Source organism: Armigeres subalbatus, chromosome 2, assembly GCF_024139115.2.
Source record: "Armigeres subalbatus isolate Guangzhou_Male chromosome 2, GZ_Asu_2, whole genome shotgun sequence".
In the NCBI taxonomy this organism is placed as follows: domain Eukaryota; kingdom Metazoa; phylum Arthropoda; class Insecta; order Diptera; family Culicidae; genus Armigeres; species Armigeres subalbatus.
The window spans coordinates 85,372,198-85,388,335 of NC_085140.1; the positions used below are offsets into that span (position 1 = coordinate 85,372,198).

Sequence of the window (16,138 nt, forward strand, 5' to 3'; positions counted from 1 at the left end):
ACATTTTCGAAGGATGGGCAAATAATGACTTGTTCCTCATCTTCAAGCGAATGATTAGCAAGCGTGTATTCACTGCAAACTATTTGCAAGCCAGAGTCAACAGTATATTCAGACAATTACGCATAAACACGACAATTAGTTTCAATTTTACTCGTAAAACAGGGAACATCAAAGCCAAAGCATGTGATATTTGGCATCTGATACAGATAATTCCATTTGTTCTAACGCAGAAGCCAATAGATTTCAACGATCCATTAGTAACAATGTTGTTGCTCATTAAGAAGATTACTGACGTTGTAACCTCTCCTGTTGTATCAGAAACCCAAATTCGAGCGTTGGGTTCTGACATGGCAGAATATATTGAAATACGAGAAACTGAGTTCTGTGTCCCACTTCGCCCCAAACATCATTTTTGTTTACATTATCCTGAATTCATTTTATGGATGGGTCCATTAATGACTTATTGTACTCTGTTTTGCGAAAGAAAACATTGTTTTTTTAAACGATGCCTGAGAAGTACTTTAAACTTTAAAAATGTAACAAAATTCTGTAGTGAGCACCACCAGCTCTATCAAGGAATTCTCAATATACCAAAACAAGCGTTTCCAAAATGACATCATGTTTGAAACTTATGTAGACCATATCGAGGACCTACCAGAAAATATACATGATGTGTTAAAGAGCATGGCACTAGATGATTGTTCAAATATATATGCAGAAAAGGCAAGTTATTTGGGCTACAATTATGCAAACGACAAATTCTTATTTCTACATCATGATGAATTTGGCGCAGTTTTCTACGTAATGCGGATCAAGCTGATCGTTTACAATAGAGACTCTCAGCGAATCACTATTTTTGGCAGTGAAGTTCCGGTTTGCAATATCCATGAGCGAGGATTAATGGAAATTCAAAATAGCCCGGAAAAACTAATCTGCAGGAGTATCACTGAGTTTATAGATCGGGCGCCAATTGATTCACTCACGGAAAGCAATAAGCAGTATCTGTTCGTGAAACATTCGATTCCGCCGATGCATTAAATTAAAAATAACGGAATGGACAAGATAGCGGTATTCAGAACATGCGACGCCTCACGCACCATTCGGCATATTGTTCCCGCTTACGGAAATCTCGCCAGTTTGTTGGACCAAGGTAAAACATTAATTACTGCTATAATATATATAAATTAAAAACATTCTTTTTCATCAGGATCAAAGATGTTCAATAAACACTTTTCTCAAATAGTGTTGGAAAACGATGGTTGCCAAATATCGAACGATTTTGTACTGATGGCCTTTTCGAGCAACCTACTAATGTTACTCAATGCGGAAGAGAAATGGACAGCCCATAACATGGAAAACACAGGAAACGAACAAGGTAAGCATTGACTTTAAATTACTATTTCAATACACTATATGGTATCTATATATGCATCGAAATAATCACGGCATCACGGCATTTATTTCTATATACTGTGGATATAACTTTCCATACACCTATCAATTTTTTGTTCGATTATCTTGAAATTGACGCTAAGCAGATTATTTTAACATACCTAGGTATATCCTATGGATCCAGGTTCACGTTGCATCATTATCACCACTATTTTACAATATTACGTAGTGCAGAATAAATTCCTATCGAAAAAATGTTTGCCGGCTTTTCAGTCTACCGATCCTTACTAATAGATGATGATCAGCTGTTGATAAATATGCAAGCCAACGGAATCCACTATGGCCCTTGCATATGTAGCAGAACATGTAACTGCAGCCTAAATTGAAACAAACTATTGTATTGTTTTAAGGCCTTGTATAAATTCTACTTACTTTTCATTATGATTAGTGTCTTCACAATTTCTCACTTGATATATTTGCTTTGGTAGAAAACATAAACCACCGTTTCACACAGAATCCAGAATGTTTGTTTTTGTGTTGTTGTCCCTCAGTATTATTATTTAATTAGAATATTACAGGACTTTAGCCTTATTAAGTTCTCCAAGGGTAGAATCCAAACAAAAGTGGGTGGTAATCAAGTTGCTGCAAAAACGTCACAAACGATTCGAGAGTAATACAAGAATACACATACTCTTATTCATTTGGAAAACTCAATACACCTTCGCAGAAATAAATTGTCTCCGTCAGTCACTCGGTACACTTCGTCCACGGAACGGCAAATCAACTCATTTTTAGCAGACCCCACACACGAGAGAAATATTGACAATGGATTATTTTAGGTAACTCATTTTGCACTCACCGCATCAAAACAAAGCCGCAACATTTTGTTATCTTTACAGATGTACGTATTTCGACCTCAATTGGGAGGCCGTCTTCAGTGGTTCGTACTTGACTCGTCTTCATTGTCTCGTACTAGAAGTCGAGTCAAGTACGAGACACTGAAGAAGGCCTCACAGTTGAGGTCGAAATACGTATCTATAAAGGCAACAAAACGTAGTGGAATTAAATGGAAAGTACTAAACCCGTCTTAGATAGTTGAAGACATCCCACTAAAAGAGCTTAAATATTTTTTCTGATTGTTATATTCTTAATAACCAATTTGAAGACACTTTTGAAAAATTAGCAATGATTAAAGCTTTAGTATTAAAACGCATCAAAAACAATTATAAATATTGTTACATCAGAGAAATATGCTGACATATTGTATCCGAGGTGTGGATACAATATGTACAACCATCAAGAAACGATATATATTCTAGTATATACCGTATATTTAATTGTTGACACTGTTAAACCAATGATACATTTTTATCCGGAAAGTCCAGATGAGCGTACCTTTTGTTCGTGTTAGTACTTAATAACTTAAAAAGTGGTAACGTCCTTGATCAGCTGATTGCTGACGTCAAACTCGTATAATATTTTTCCATAACGCTTAGCATGGTTAGGATTGAATTTAGCCGTAAGATGGCCCCTAAATATACAAAAAAGGATAGATTTGGTATAAAAGGTTTGGTGGGGGCTCGCGACACACTCCCTCCTAAATCCGGCCCTGAGCATGGTGATCATAAAAGCGGCGAAAGAAATTTTATGACCGTATATTTTGTCAGCAAAATAAAGAGACAGCTCCATTAAGTTTACATTGCAGACGTTACCATCTTCATGAAATCCATTTTCAATGAATCTCAGTATAGATACCATAGACGAGCGAAGACTTTGAGAAGAATACACATTGTTAGAAAAAAGTACCTAATATTAAGTTCTTTTCACTCAAATCGGAGGTTTAGTGTAGGAACCCAGAAGTAAGTAAATTTGTCTGGAAATTAAGTAAAATTTACTTAATATTAAGTAAAATCTAGAACAACATTTGAAATAGGCGTAACAGCCTAAAAATATTGCTTGTGATTCTTCATCCACATATATAGCCATAATCAGAAGGAATGAATTTTGGCTGTTACGCCCTTTTCAAATCTTGGTATAGAAATATACTTTATTTTAAATAGAAACAAAAGTTAGGTAAATTTACTACATGAAATTACTTAACGTTGGGTTCCCACATTCTACTACCCTTGTTGAGTGGTTTTGTTGTTCATTTTATGGCAACAAAGGGAAAAGGGAGGGAGATGTAAGAGAAAATAAGTACCTAAAATTAGGTACTTTTTTAACCGTGCAGCGGAATCACCAACACTTTTATTCATTTGAATATAGATAGTGGAATATATAGATGAGCGAAGATAAATCCTTTGTCTCCAAACGAACTGTCAAACGTGTCTCCAAACGAGCATGACGTCATGATTTCAATGGAAACGTTAAGGGCTGTGACGTCATATGCGCGTGGGCACGGGCAAAAAATCGACTCAGCCATGCTTTCGCTCATCTATAGATTCTACTATCTATAATTTGAAGAAGTCAATTGAAAAGATTGTCAATATTCCTGTTGTCAGAGGTCTGCTAAAATCGAAATACAGATGGCGCATAAAATTGAGTACGCTTTAAATAACTGATGCTTATACTAAGGACACACCTGTGGTACTTGTACCATGGTACAAGAGGACAAGAAAATTATTCCAAGTTTATCTTTGATAAAAACAATAATCGGTATGGAACTCATTTCAAGATTCTTGTACCATGGTACTTGTACCACCAGTGTGTCATAAGTATTACCTTACTTATTTATCTCCGTGTATCTATACGCATATACTTACTGATTTTTTCTATCGCTGATGTTATGCAACGCAAATAGTGACGTCACTATTTACGTTGCGTACAGATGTGCTTTACTACAGGTGTGCGCCAAACCCTCAAGTAGTATTTTTGTTCAACGAAAATTCGTTCTTTTGAGAGGAACTCTCAGCTGGGTTGCCGAAGACGCCGAAGATGGGCGGAGGCGACCGAATGTGACGTCACGTCAATTTTCATAACAGACGAGACGTTTCACTACGCACGCCCGCTGTGGGTGGTATTGTTTTTTTCCGACTACTACTTAGAGGACATCGGCCCACACCTTTACTGAAGCACGTCGGTTGTGTACAATCAGCGGAACAGCAAAATAGACAACCAGTGGTAATATTGATTTGCGCTACCTTAGTAAAGTGTACTCATTGGCCGCATACTCCAAAAGTAACAACTGTTGTTCTGTTGATATATAGTTTTGTAATCAAATTTGGTCTGATGGTGGGCTGAAAAACAATAAGTGAAACAGTAACTACGTAAATAGACTAGTTTGTAAACAGTGTTAAGGTTTCCTACAAATTAAACGACGCGATATGCAGGTAACTACAATACAGCACACAAAACAACATAAAAATGCATAATATGCATATATTATATCGCACATCAATGTCAAGTTACAAATATTGCTTAAATTACATTGCTAAATACAAACTACAACTTCAACTCACTTGAGCGGAAAAACAGTTAACCAAGTCTAGGAAGTTTTGGAAAGGGATAGCCAGTAGAAGGGTAAGTATTAGAACGCAAGCCATTTAAATTAATTTGCCAAATTATGCTTCAACAAACTTGAATTGGCCATAATTTATGCATCATAGTGCATGTTTGGTGTCATCACCAACACCGGTTTGACAGTTGTAGTACCGGTACTTTGGCTGACAGGTCGAAGTAACCTATAGATGTTAGTCACGCGAACAGGAACTACATTAACAATCTTTATACTTTGAATCAACTGGATAGCCCTTCAATTGAACAGATTTTAACGCTTATAAAAACTTAGAGCTCCTTACTACAGTGGATTTGAAAAGCAGAATAATACAAAGGTTCGGACTTCTGAAGTCAATTTCATTTGATAAAGGGTTCTTTCTAAAATAACGTAACGCTAAATTTTGTGATTTTGAACTGGGGACTAGTACCTCCCCTCGTAACACTTTTTGGATGTTAAATTTTTTTGTATGGATCGTAACACTCGGCTTGACCCCTCCCTCCCCTGCAACGTTACGTAATTTGTGAAAAACCCCAAATGGTTACCAAACATTAGGAGTCATAGTTACGCATAAACTAAACAGTCACATTTCGTATGTTGGCGATGTTGGCGATGAAACCAAACATGCACTGCAACATGATGCATAAACTATGGCCAATTGAAGCTTGTTGAAGCATAATTTAGCAAAATAAGTTTAATGACAACAGCGCCACTAGCGTTCTAGTATTTAAACTTCTACTTAGGGTAATTCACCAAATGTTGAACGACTAATTTCTTCGCCTATTGTTGAACGCACGTGCATTTCTTATGGGAGTTCAACAATAGGCGACAAAATTAGCCGTTAAGCATTTGGCGGTTTCCCCTATAGCCCGTTGCTCATGTGTAAGCTGAGCAATAACAACTGGATTACTAACGTCGACTCATGCACAATAAGGCACAACGGTGACGATTTTCCTTGAATTTTTCTTTTTTGCTATTCGTTTTAGTAATCGCCTATTAGTAGTCATATGCATATTTGTCCCACGTTTGCTGGTTTCCTTTTTTATGTCTTTATTAGGGAGACTTTCAGCCCGAGGCTGGCTCGTCTCCGGCTTGCTGGTTTCTCTATTCAATAAGGTATTTTGAAATTCATCAATTTCTCGGTCCTTGTTTTCCCAACATTTTAAATACCACCGGATTTTTGGGTTTAATTTGAAATTTTCAAAGCTGTCAAAACCCAAATTGTTATTTAGGAACCCATATACATAAAAATGAATTTCTGTCTGTCTGACCCTCATAGACTCAGAAACTACTGAACCGATTGGTGTGAAGATATGTATGCAGAGGTTTTTGGGGCTGGGAAAGGTTCCTAAGATGGTTCGAGACACCTCCCACCATTGGAAAGGGGCTCCCATATAACTGAAACATCAATTTCTTTATAACTCGAAAATTAATCGAATAAATGGAACTAAATCTGGCATGTGGAGTTTTAGGAAGGGAAGATATCTTTCTGATTCATAACCCCTTCCCTTCTGGAAAGGGGGATCTCATACAAATGCCACATAAATGTCTGCATAAATCGATAATTAATTAGAAAATAAATCAATTTTAAGCAAAAGTTCGTCGAATCTGTTAATAAATACATATTTTCCAGTGTTGTGGAGCTAAGCACTTTTAATGTCTGAAAGATTCAACCTGATTCTATTTGCCATAAAATGCTGCATATTACTAACATTAAGTATTATGCATCCCATGAAAAACACTCGGACCGTGATCATCTCAATCAGCCTCCGTTGAATCGCGACGGAGCGCGCCCATTTACTTTACACACGGCGGCTATTCAGCTATGGCAACCCCATTCGGCGGCTTATTAAATCTAACAGCGCAGACTCGCACCCTGTGGAAAAGCTTATGAGCGCTTGCTTATCTTTGCTTGCGCGTTACCACCGCGAAGAACTGAGCGTTTGAGAAGAGCGCGACAATAGTACTGAAAAAATAGAGAATTCCACCATAATGTCTGAGTATTCCCAGAACACTGAGTATGTTACTACGAAGTAAAGGAACTTATAAACGTACTAATTTCTGTTTTCTTAAATGAATCTATATTGTATCTGCCGATCAGAATTTCATTAAATTCTTCAATGAAAAATTAATGCAACATTCCATCATTCGTTGCTATTAGTTAAAAAATAAGAAATGAGAAATAAGTCCATTTCTCTTTGATTCATTTCGTTATGATAGAATAAATAAGTCTTCAAACTTTTTCAGTATTCCAATGTCTTATATGCTGAAACTGATATTACTGATATCACCAAAAACATTTTAAATCCTAGGTGAAATAATGTTTTTTCTAGAGTGAGCTAAGCCTTCTCTAGCCCCCCCCCCCTCTCCACTTATTTACGCCAATGATTTTATCATAATGGTTATTTACCAGACAAACAGACGTAACAGCTAGAATAATTTTCTGAAAAATCATCGCACTGTTAGGGGTCATTCAATAATGATGTCACAACTTTAAGGGGGGATGGGGTGTAAGATTTTGTGACAGTACATATACTATGTATACAAAAACACTGACAGATGGGGGAGGGAGGTCCAGGAATCTCAAAAAGTAGTAGACGTCATATTTAAATCGCCCCTACTTTATTACCATCTCGCATCCATGTTGCACGAAATCTTGTTCAGTTCGACAATGTCAACAGACAGCGCTAGTGTGAAATGTCAGTTGCGAAGGTAAACGATACGCGCGCATTGTGTGGATTTTTATGAGTGTATGAGACAGCTAATGTCGCTCCTGTTCGTGTGACTAACATCCAGGTTATTTCGACCTGGCAGCCGAAGTACCGGCTACAATTGTCAAACCAGTATTGATGGGACTGCGAAATGGTGAGTTGACATCTGGGAAGGAGCGACCTACACAGCTCTGGTCCTCACAAGTTCCAATCTCACGCTTCCACGGGTCTTCCGATGACAATCGACCGCCAGCTAAGGGTTTTGTACTTAGCTGGTAGTGCAGCCTGGGCACTGTTGTCCTTCTGACATCAGCGAGTGAGTTGGTGCGACCAAGGGGACCATCGTCCCTAACCCCTAATCCCAAGGCGTTAAGCGACCCGTGCCGAGGGGATGCATGGCAAGAGGTGGGTTGTTCTGGTCTCCGCCTAGGAGGCCAGAAGCAATAGTCGGCAGCTCGGTGCGCAGCGCCAGCGTGGGTCACTTAACCATCTCCCAGGCTACGCCGGTAGAGGTTATAGACGGCCCATTGCTTGTGAAGGCGATGAACCGCAAACGCGATGGGCTTTCGGCCTTCGAGGTGGCGACGGAACAGCAGGACGCCATCATCGACTTTGCGTCATCGAAGCATAATATCAGCAAGGATCTCAAGAGGAGCTTGCAGGAACTTCGAAAGTCGATGCTGGACGCCAAGCTGGAGAGGGCGGTCGGGACGGCCAAGTGTAAACCCGTGAAATCGGCGGAGTCGAGGTCTACCCAGAGTGAGGCCCAAGGATTCGCGGACTCGGGCAAGGTCGCATCGACCGAGGGCGTGCCAGCGAAGACGGTGATGCCAAAGTCTACCCAGACTGAGGCTCAAGTATTCGCGGGCACGTCGGGGGTGACTGCTCCAACGGAGCAGACACAAAAACGGGAGAGACAGTCTCCAGGCGATGAGCCCCTGGGGGCCGCTCCAAAATGCGGAGGGTTACTACCCCGAACAAGGGTAGTGGGGCTGGGAAGCTGAACCCCGGCCAGGTACCTCCCAAACCGGGGAGGAAGGACCTGGAAAGGTCCGTCCACCCAGGAAAGACGATGGTAAGGGGTTACGGCAAGCTGATAACTGTCAGCCGCCCCAAACCATGTAAATTAAGGGGGATGACTCCTCCTGGACCCTGGTCAAGAACAAGAGGAAACCGAAGACGTCAAGGGCCGAAAAGAAGGCCCAGGCGAATGAGGGTAGCAAGAAGTCTAGGGTAGGCGCCAATCGCTCCAAGGGCGATGCCCTAGTCATCAAGACGGACGAGGCTAAGTACTCGGACGTCTTGAAGGCGATGAAGAGTGACGTCAAGCTCGCTGAGCTCGGCTCCGACGTACGTCGAATAAGACGTACCCGGATGGGCGAGATGACCCTCGAGCTGAAGCGGGGCGTCTCGCAAAAGGGCACCGCCTACAAGAAGTTAGCGGAGGAAGTCCTAGGCGAGACGGTAAAGGTGAGGGCACTCATGACGGAGGTGAATCTAATGGTTAAAGACCTGGACGAGATCACCGAAGTCGAAGAGCTCGTCACGACACTGCGGCGGCAGTGTGAAGTGGAGACGCCCACCGCAGCCGTTCGGCTACGGAAAGGTCCGGCAGGGACACAGGTAGCATTGGTTCGGCTATCTGCAGCGGATGCCTCCAAGGTAGTCAAGTTAGGGAGCGTCAAGGTGGGATGGTCAGTGTGGCCTGCGGGCATATACGAGTAACCCGAACTTTGTTTCAAGTGCCTGGAACCGGGGCACAAACAATGGGACTGCAAAGGCCCTGACAGAAGTAAACTCTGTCGACGCTGCGGATTGGAGGGACATAAGGCACAATGCTGCACGAATCCTCCCAATTGTTTGATTTGTTCCAGCATAGCTGTGAACAGCAAGCACCCATGGGGGGTTCGAAGTGCCCGACGTTTAAGCGTGCTGCAAATTCACAGTGCAGGTAACGCAGCTGGCTTGCTCGGCCTCGCCCGAGTATTTGGTGTGCGCGGAAACGGCGGGACATGTGTTGTTCGTGTGCCCACGTTTTCGCGCAATGCGTGACCACATGCTTTCCACATGTGGTCTGGACACTACCCCGGACAACCTAGTTCGGAGGATGTGTAAAGATGAAGTTGGCTGGAACGCCGTTTTATCGGCTATCGTCCAATTCGTCTCGGAGCTACACAGAAGGTGGCGCGTGGATTTAAGGATGGCTTGTTCAGGCGCAAATAAGAGGTGGTCCAAGGGTTCGGAGTTGGCTTCATGGGTCATACCGATGGTCATGCCCTGTGGTCGAACTCGATCCTTTTATCGAACAAGTGGCCGCGCGAAGAACAACATGGTTCCGTCGCTTTCGCGGCGTCGGCCAACCGGGCGGGTTCCGAGCCCGAGGACGGAGAAAGAAGTCTTCGTCAAGGCTGGGGCAGGCGTAGGCACCGCGTCGGCAAGTCCCTCTGTGTATTGGCGAATAGACTCAATCGCAGAGAGGTCAATTTGGGGTACACGCGGCATTATCATTCTTGATACCAGTCGTGTAGAGGAAAGCAGGCGCGAAGTCGACCCTTCCCACCTTCCGAGGACATAGGGCGTGGTAAGGCCACCTGGAAAGCCGGCAATGCGCTGGCACGATACCATGGTGTTCTTCTAAAAAAGCGAGTCACGATGTTCGATGTTGCAAGGACACGCTGGTTGTACCGAAGGGACTATGGGCTTGGCGGCAATGGAAACAGTTTAGCGGGTCGGGGATGTAGTCCTGCCTCCCTCGTTTGTTGTTGGAGGTGGTCCCTAACTTCGCACATCCTGGACAACCCAGGACGTCTGTTTTGCAGATTCTCCCTCCATTGCGTGGGAAGAAAAAAAAAACCGGTATTGATGATGAAACCAAACATGCACTATAACATGATGCATAAATTATGGCCAATTGAAGCTTGTTGAAGCATAATTTGACAAAATAATTTAAATGGCTACAGCAAAAACGCGATGCGGAAAGCAAGGACGCAGCCAATCGAACCCATATTATGAAAGTTTATTGGGGTCCCAAAAAGATTCAGAAAACCTTGATCTCACTCGATTAGATGAAGTTTATGTTTTTTACCATACAACTGCACCCCACTCTACTGTATATGGATACAATAGCCTTTCGATAACTGCAACGCATTTAAGACGTCAAGCGGTTATCAATATCGACGTCAGATGCAATAAAAGTGCATCCGATTGTGCAGCGCAATGCAGCTGTCATTGAGTTTGACATCGTTTTGAAGTTTAGCGGTCCGATAACTGCAAAACTGCTGCAACTATCGAATTGCAGTTAAAAAGAATTGGAGTTAAATGACTTGCAGTTATCGAACGTCTACTGTAGTTGACCCTGCAGACATTATCCTGCATAGCAGGCAAACATCCACGTTGTTCACTGTCCAAGCGAAATTAGCACACATCTTAACCCTTAAAGGCGCAAGGCGATTTTTTTTAGAAATCGTCGGCAATATTTTTAACGTAAATAACAATTGAAATTATTAACGATAAACGTATTTTTGGTTTGTTGTTTTAAAACAACATTGCGCATTTAAGGGTTAATTTTGGTTTTCCACGATTTACTCAACTTTACTAATGATTTTTGCATGAGAAAATCATATCATATAAACCCGTCGGAAACTATAACGAACAGAATTATTGAAGGTATGTAGAAAGTCCATCCTGTAATCGAGTAATGCGGATTCGAACACAGACCATTTTACTTTTATTGTATACTAGCAAATCCGACGAACTTCGTTTCGCCTAAAATTGATTAGTTCTCGAGTTATGCAGAAATTTCGGTTTCATTTGTATGGGAGCCCCCCTTTCCAAAGAAGGAAGGGGTCTCGAACCATCTTAAGAACCTTCCCCGACCCCAAAAACCTCTGCATATAAATTTTTACGCCGACCGGTTCAGTAGTTTCGGAGTCTATAAGGTTCAGACAGACTGAAATTCATTTTTATGTATATAGAAGATAGAAGACAAGATAGAAGATAGAGAAGAAGAAGATAGAAAAGTTTCTAACCTTCATTTTACGACAAATAGTGTACTATGGATTCATTTTACAATGATCTTCTTTTGCATACTTTCAGGGTCATCACAAGCTTTACAAGGAAATATTATGACTGCTCATCTATCCGTTATGGCCCAGGAAAACATTGTGGCCCAAGAAAACGTTGTGGTCCAAGAAAACGTTATCGGTCAAGGTACCGTAGGAACAGACAGGATCGAATACAATCTGATACAACCAGTCGGGTTTTCTTCGAATCTATTGACAGTTGTTTCTGACTCTAACGCTGACTCGGCCGTAGCTGATGGTATAGCTACACAGCTAGTTGCTGATATGGACACACAAGAGGACTCTGATCTGAACCTGGTAGAGCAAGCAGTTATTATGACTCCGGTGATAAGTGAAGTGATACCCTCATGTTCGATTGCTTCGGCTGAGAGTGGCCAGGAAGAAAATACATCACCGAATATATCAACGAAACGATCTTATCCAGGGTACCAGAAATCCAACAAAAAGCATGCATCGAGTGCGATGAAGTTTAAATCATTCGAGATTAACTGGAGTAAGATAAGTGATACTCAAATCGCTCGTCTTGACGGTCTTCAAGAGCACCGACTGAAAAATCCAAATTCAGCAGTCCCACGCACGATTCGTTTGAAAAAACATGAACTCAACTCTCTAGTGAATAACGTCGTAGATCAATTGCGCAATATTGATGTGGATATAAGCGCAGCTGTAATGGAAAATGCAGCCAAACAAATGTTACACAAATATCCGTGTTTGGAAATATTGGATGATGACGGCTTTGGCAATGGATTGAGTCATATGACAATAAAACACAAAATGATAAACAGGAATACGTATCTGAATCGCCTTGACTCATTACCAAGAGCATCACCGACGTTGAATCACAAACCAAAACATCGAAGGGCTGGCACTATGATCGAGTATTGGAAATTAACTACGGATCAATGCTCCAAAGAAGTTCTTTCAAAATTACGGCGGGATGAGCCATCTCTTCTCACGGAAGAATTTATGAGTGATTCCCAAGGATATATCCGATCACTAATCGATCAGAAAAAGGAGCTGAAAGTCATACTATCAGAGTGGCCAGTGTTGCGAAGACGGATTCTTATGAGCTATCATTTCAAGAAAGCGACTGGGATTGAAATCGATACTCTACGTGCTTACTTTTCGGCGAAAAGGGCGAAGATAGTAGAGTTCTCGGCAAGTCAAAAAGCGAATAAGCTGACCGAAGGTGCAACTGATTGTGACGTGTTCAAGTTTTTGGCAAAAGCAGTAGGAGAATCATTGGATGATCTCGTTTTGAAGAAGGAGGTAAATCCTATTTGTTCGTAAATTTCAGTGACAACATAACCTTATTTCTTATTATTTCAGGTTGGTACCAGGATTGACGAAATTCGTGATGAATCAGCTGGACCTGTATTGATTTGCATTGGTGAGTTCAGCACTGTTGAGTCTACATCCACTCGTATAAAACACCATGAACTAACTTGCACATAATATTTTAACTTACAAATTAATCATAACGAAATCATTAATAACGTATAATGGCTACTACGTATTCAGTGGCGTTGCCCTAACCTCAATCTACCTGTGCACTAGATTTAAATGAAAGGATTTATTGTGCGGAAATGCATGGAATAGCTAAATTTCGACTAGTACAAACGAGTCTGATAATTTATCAACATATCAAAATGTCAGTTCACAGATAAAAAGTGAGGTTACGCGACGTCGCTGTATAAATAAGGTACACCATAAACTAGATCCATTAAATGCATAACTGATTAGCTGCCATAAGACTCGACTTGATGAGTCAAGTACGAAACACTGGAGGCCGTCTTTTAGTTGAGGTCAAAAAACGTATCTGTAAAAATTAAAACGTGGTGGAATTCAATGAAATAGTATTAAGCTGGTTTTATGACAGGTGCAAACGTTCAACTAATAGATTAAAAAATTTCTTTCGAAACTGAATATGTCACATGTTTTTCCGTTAATGTCGATTGATTCATTTTACTCAATGCTTCTACCATGTTTATAATTAAGTTGTGGACATTTTTAGGCATTTTGCGATAATTGCACTCTCCGTAGATGACGAGCAATGTTTCCGATTGATACTCTTGGAATTACTCATATAACACTAACTTGTAAAACAGGCTGGGTTGCAGTATAATTCTTGAGTCATTAAAAAGAAGGAGAATTACACAGACAAACAGACGTACAATTTGAATATTTTGCAATGGTCAAAAATTAATATTGCCTTTTGTTATTTACATTAGCAAAATGAGAATCAGATGGTAAGAATAATTGGGAATATTCCGATTCAACGTTAAATGTGCATTATTTTGTTTAGCAAAAACTAGATTTGTGAACATTGATATCAAATTATATAATATATAAAATTAGTACGAAGTTTGGCAGGAGCATTGTTTTCTTAGATTTTTCACTAGTTGTATTTTTATTTTTATGAGGTTTCTATTGTAGAATACACAATTCTGTTATATGTATGATTCATGTGAGAATAAGTGAATAACAGAATAGTACTGTACTTGTCACAAGATGAGTAAGTATTATCCTTTTTAATTCCAGCACTTGCTGGCAGCTTTACAGATACGTATTTCGATCTCAACAGTAAGGCCAAATGCATACTAGTAAATATGTTTGTTTATACAAGATGGTGATTTACTTGTTCGATAGTAGTTGCTATTAAGTTTGTAATTATTAAGTACTGATCTTTTTTTTTTGCGCATTTCAGATATGGGAAACGAATCGGCCATGTACTACGTGTTTGCGGAGCAAACTCGGCTGTCTGAAGGTACAACAGATATCGTTTGTGCTTTTCAAGATCTGATGTCGGTACAATATGTACATGGTTTCATGTACCTCAAGAAAGTCGCCAAATTTTGGAGTTCACTCAGGAATATTTTCTGAAGATTTTCCCGGGCAAAGGCTCCAAGTCCAATGCCATTAGAATTGGACAGCAGCAACGAATGGTGCAAAAATTAATCGCGTCTTTGTCTGAATTTGAAGCCTCAACATAAGTGGCAATTATATTCCTAAGCTGTTATTTTAATAAGTACAAAATAGCAAACTACTACTCATAAATGTAATATGAATTATTGTTAAAATATCATTCAAATAATAGGCCCAAATCTATGCTAGGCCATGAAATAAACTGATTTGAAATTTAACTCAAGCGTTTTCATCAGAAAATATTTCCGAAAAAAAATCTAAATGAACAAAAACGTGACGAACATTTTCCAAGCTGACAACTCAAAATATGTATAAACTAGTACCATATTGTTTTAGGCCAACAAACTGACTATACAATGTAAACATATTTATTTTTCTCTGCTGTGAGTCCATCGTACCAGAATGCCAGATTATTCGACATGTTATGAAATACTGGATGAAAATTACATCCAGTAATCTTACATTAGCAGACAACAATGTGGGGGTTTTCAGCTTAGGAAAAATGTTTTTTTGTATACACGGGAAGGATTACGTCAAGCTGTAATTTTACAGTGTTCAGGGTGAATTACGTCAGAAATGAATTTTACAGCTCCAGTTTCATTCACGTGTAAATTTACGGCTGTAGATAGGAAGACATGTAAATTTCATAATGCATTTAATTATCCGTTATATATGACGGAGCCTTTTTGTTACATTCGATCCATCGGAAATTTACAGGTTTTTTTCGAACTGTGAAGAACAAAAGTTATTTGATGTAGGTAGCAAAAGTAAGTGGAAAACAAAAAAGAATATTTTTGATTGTAAATCAATGATTGTTTTCAAAAGTTTAACAATTTGCAGTTTTATGGAATCATAAAGATGTGCGAAACAATGCTTTTAGTTTTCCTAGAAGTTGAAACAATTCGATGAAGTTTAGAAGGTGCAAAATTTGATGTTGCTCTACATACAGCCACCATGGGCGGGAGGAGGTTAATTAGTTTTTTGTTCACTTGTGTCAATCCGAAACTACTATTTTTCTATGCATGATATCAGAATTTAATTCAATTTATAACTGTAGGTATAAGTTTAGGTTATGCTAATGGATTTAATAATAATCGACACATTTCGGACATAAAATGTAATATAATAATATAACTTGCGGATATTTCCTCAAATTAATCAAAATAAATTGGAATAAGCAAACAAATAACCTTGAAACGTATTAAGTTGCTCCACTATTTGGTCTGTTACTCTATCATTGTCGTCAATGTACTATTTTGTTTTTCCATTTGACTCAAATTATATTTTGAGCAAAACAATACTTATTACCTTATTATCATATGCATTTAATTGGATGCTTAGTAATTCAGTTACCCTTAAATATTTGAAAAAAAAATATGTCCATCACAATAACTGTTTGCGACGCAAAAGTAAATATTTACCGTCCTGCAATGTTCTCGACTGAATGCACACTACCCGAGCGGGAAGGAAAAGTGAAATTTCAGAAATGGATCGAAAAAAATAAATGTCGTGCACGAGTGCTGCGATGTGGCGGA

At 39.9% G+C, this 16,138-nt stretch overlaps 2 protein-coding genes across 4 annotated transcripts in view; one reads left to right on the forward strand and one right to left on the reverse strand.

Annotated features, from left to right (window-relative positions):
- The window catches only part of LOC134209681 (uncharacterized), a 139,569-nt gene that overhangs the window by 82,826 nt on the left and 40,605 nt on the right, over nt 1-16,138 (reverse strand). The gene's annotated exons all lie outside the window — the stretch shown is intronic.
- On the forward strand, nt 665-14,748 carry LOC134214663 (uncharacterized). 2 transcript variants are annotated; one of them, XM_062693988.1, is made up of 5 exons: nt 665-1,150; nt 1,208-1,375; nt 11,692-12,947; nt 13,008-13,068; nt 14,386-14,748. In XM_062693988.1, the coding sequence occupies exons 1-5, from the start codon at nt 1,054-1,056 to the stop codon at nt 14,559-14,561; spliced, it is 1,758 nt and encodes a 585-aa protein (XP_062549972.1). In that variant the 5' UTR covers nt 665-1,053; the 3' UTR covers nt 14,562-14,748. The 2 variants fall into 2 exon arrangements, with proteins under 2 accessions (XP_062549972.1, XP_062549973.1); XM_062693989.1 differs by lacking the exons at nt 665-1,150; nt 1,208-1,375 and adding an exon at nt 4,570-4,721 and having other exon boundaries at nt 14,386-14,746.

Bases quoted from the DNA above. Each gene is read 5' to 3' on its own strand.
- LOC134214663 (XM_062693988.1), top strand. From the start codon at position 1,054: ATGGACAAGATAGCGGTATTCAGAACATGCGACGCCTCACGCACCATT. The intron at 1,151-1,207 runs GTAAAACATTAA...CTTTTTCATCAG, and splicing joins CGCCAGTTTGTTGGACCAAG to GATCAAAGATGTTCAATAAA. The intron at 1,376-11,691 runs GTAAGCATTGAC...GCATACTTTCAG, and splicing joins AAACACAGGAAACGAACAAG to GGTCATCACAAGCTTTACAA.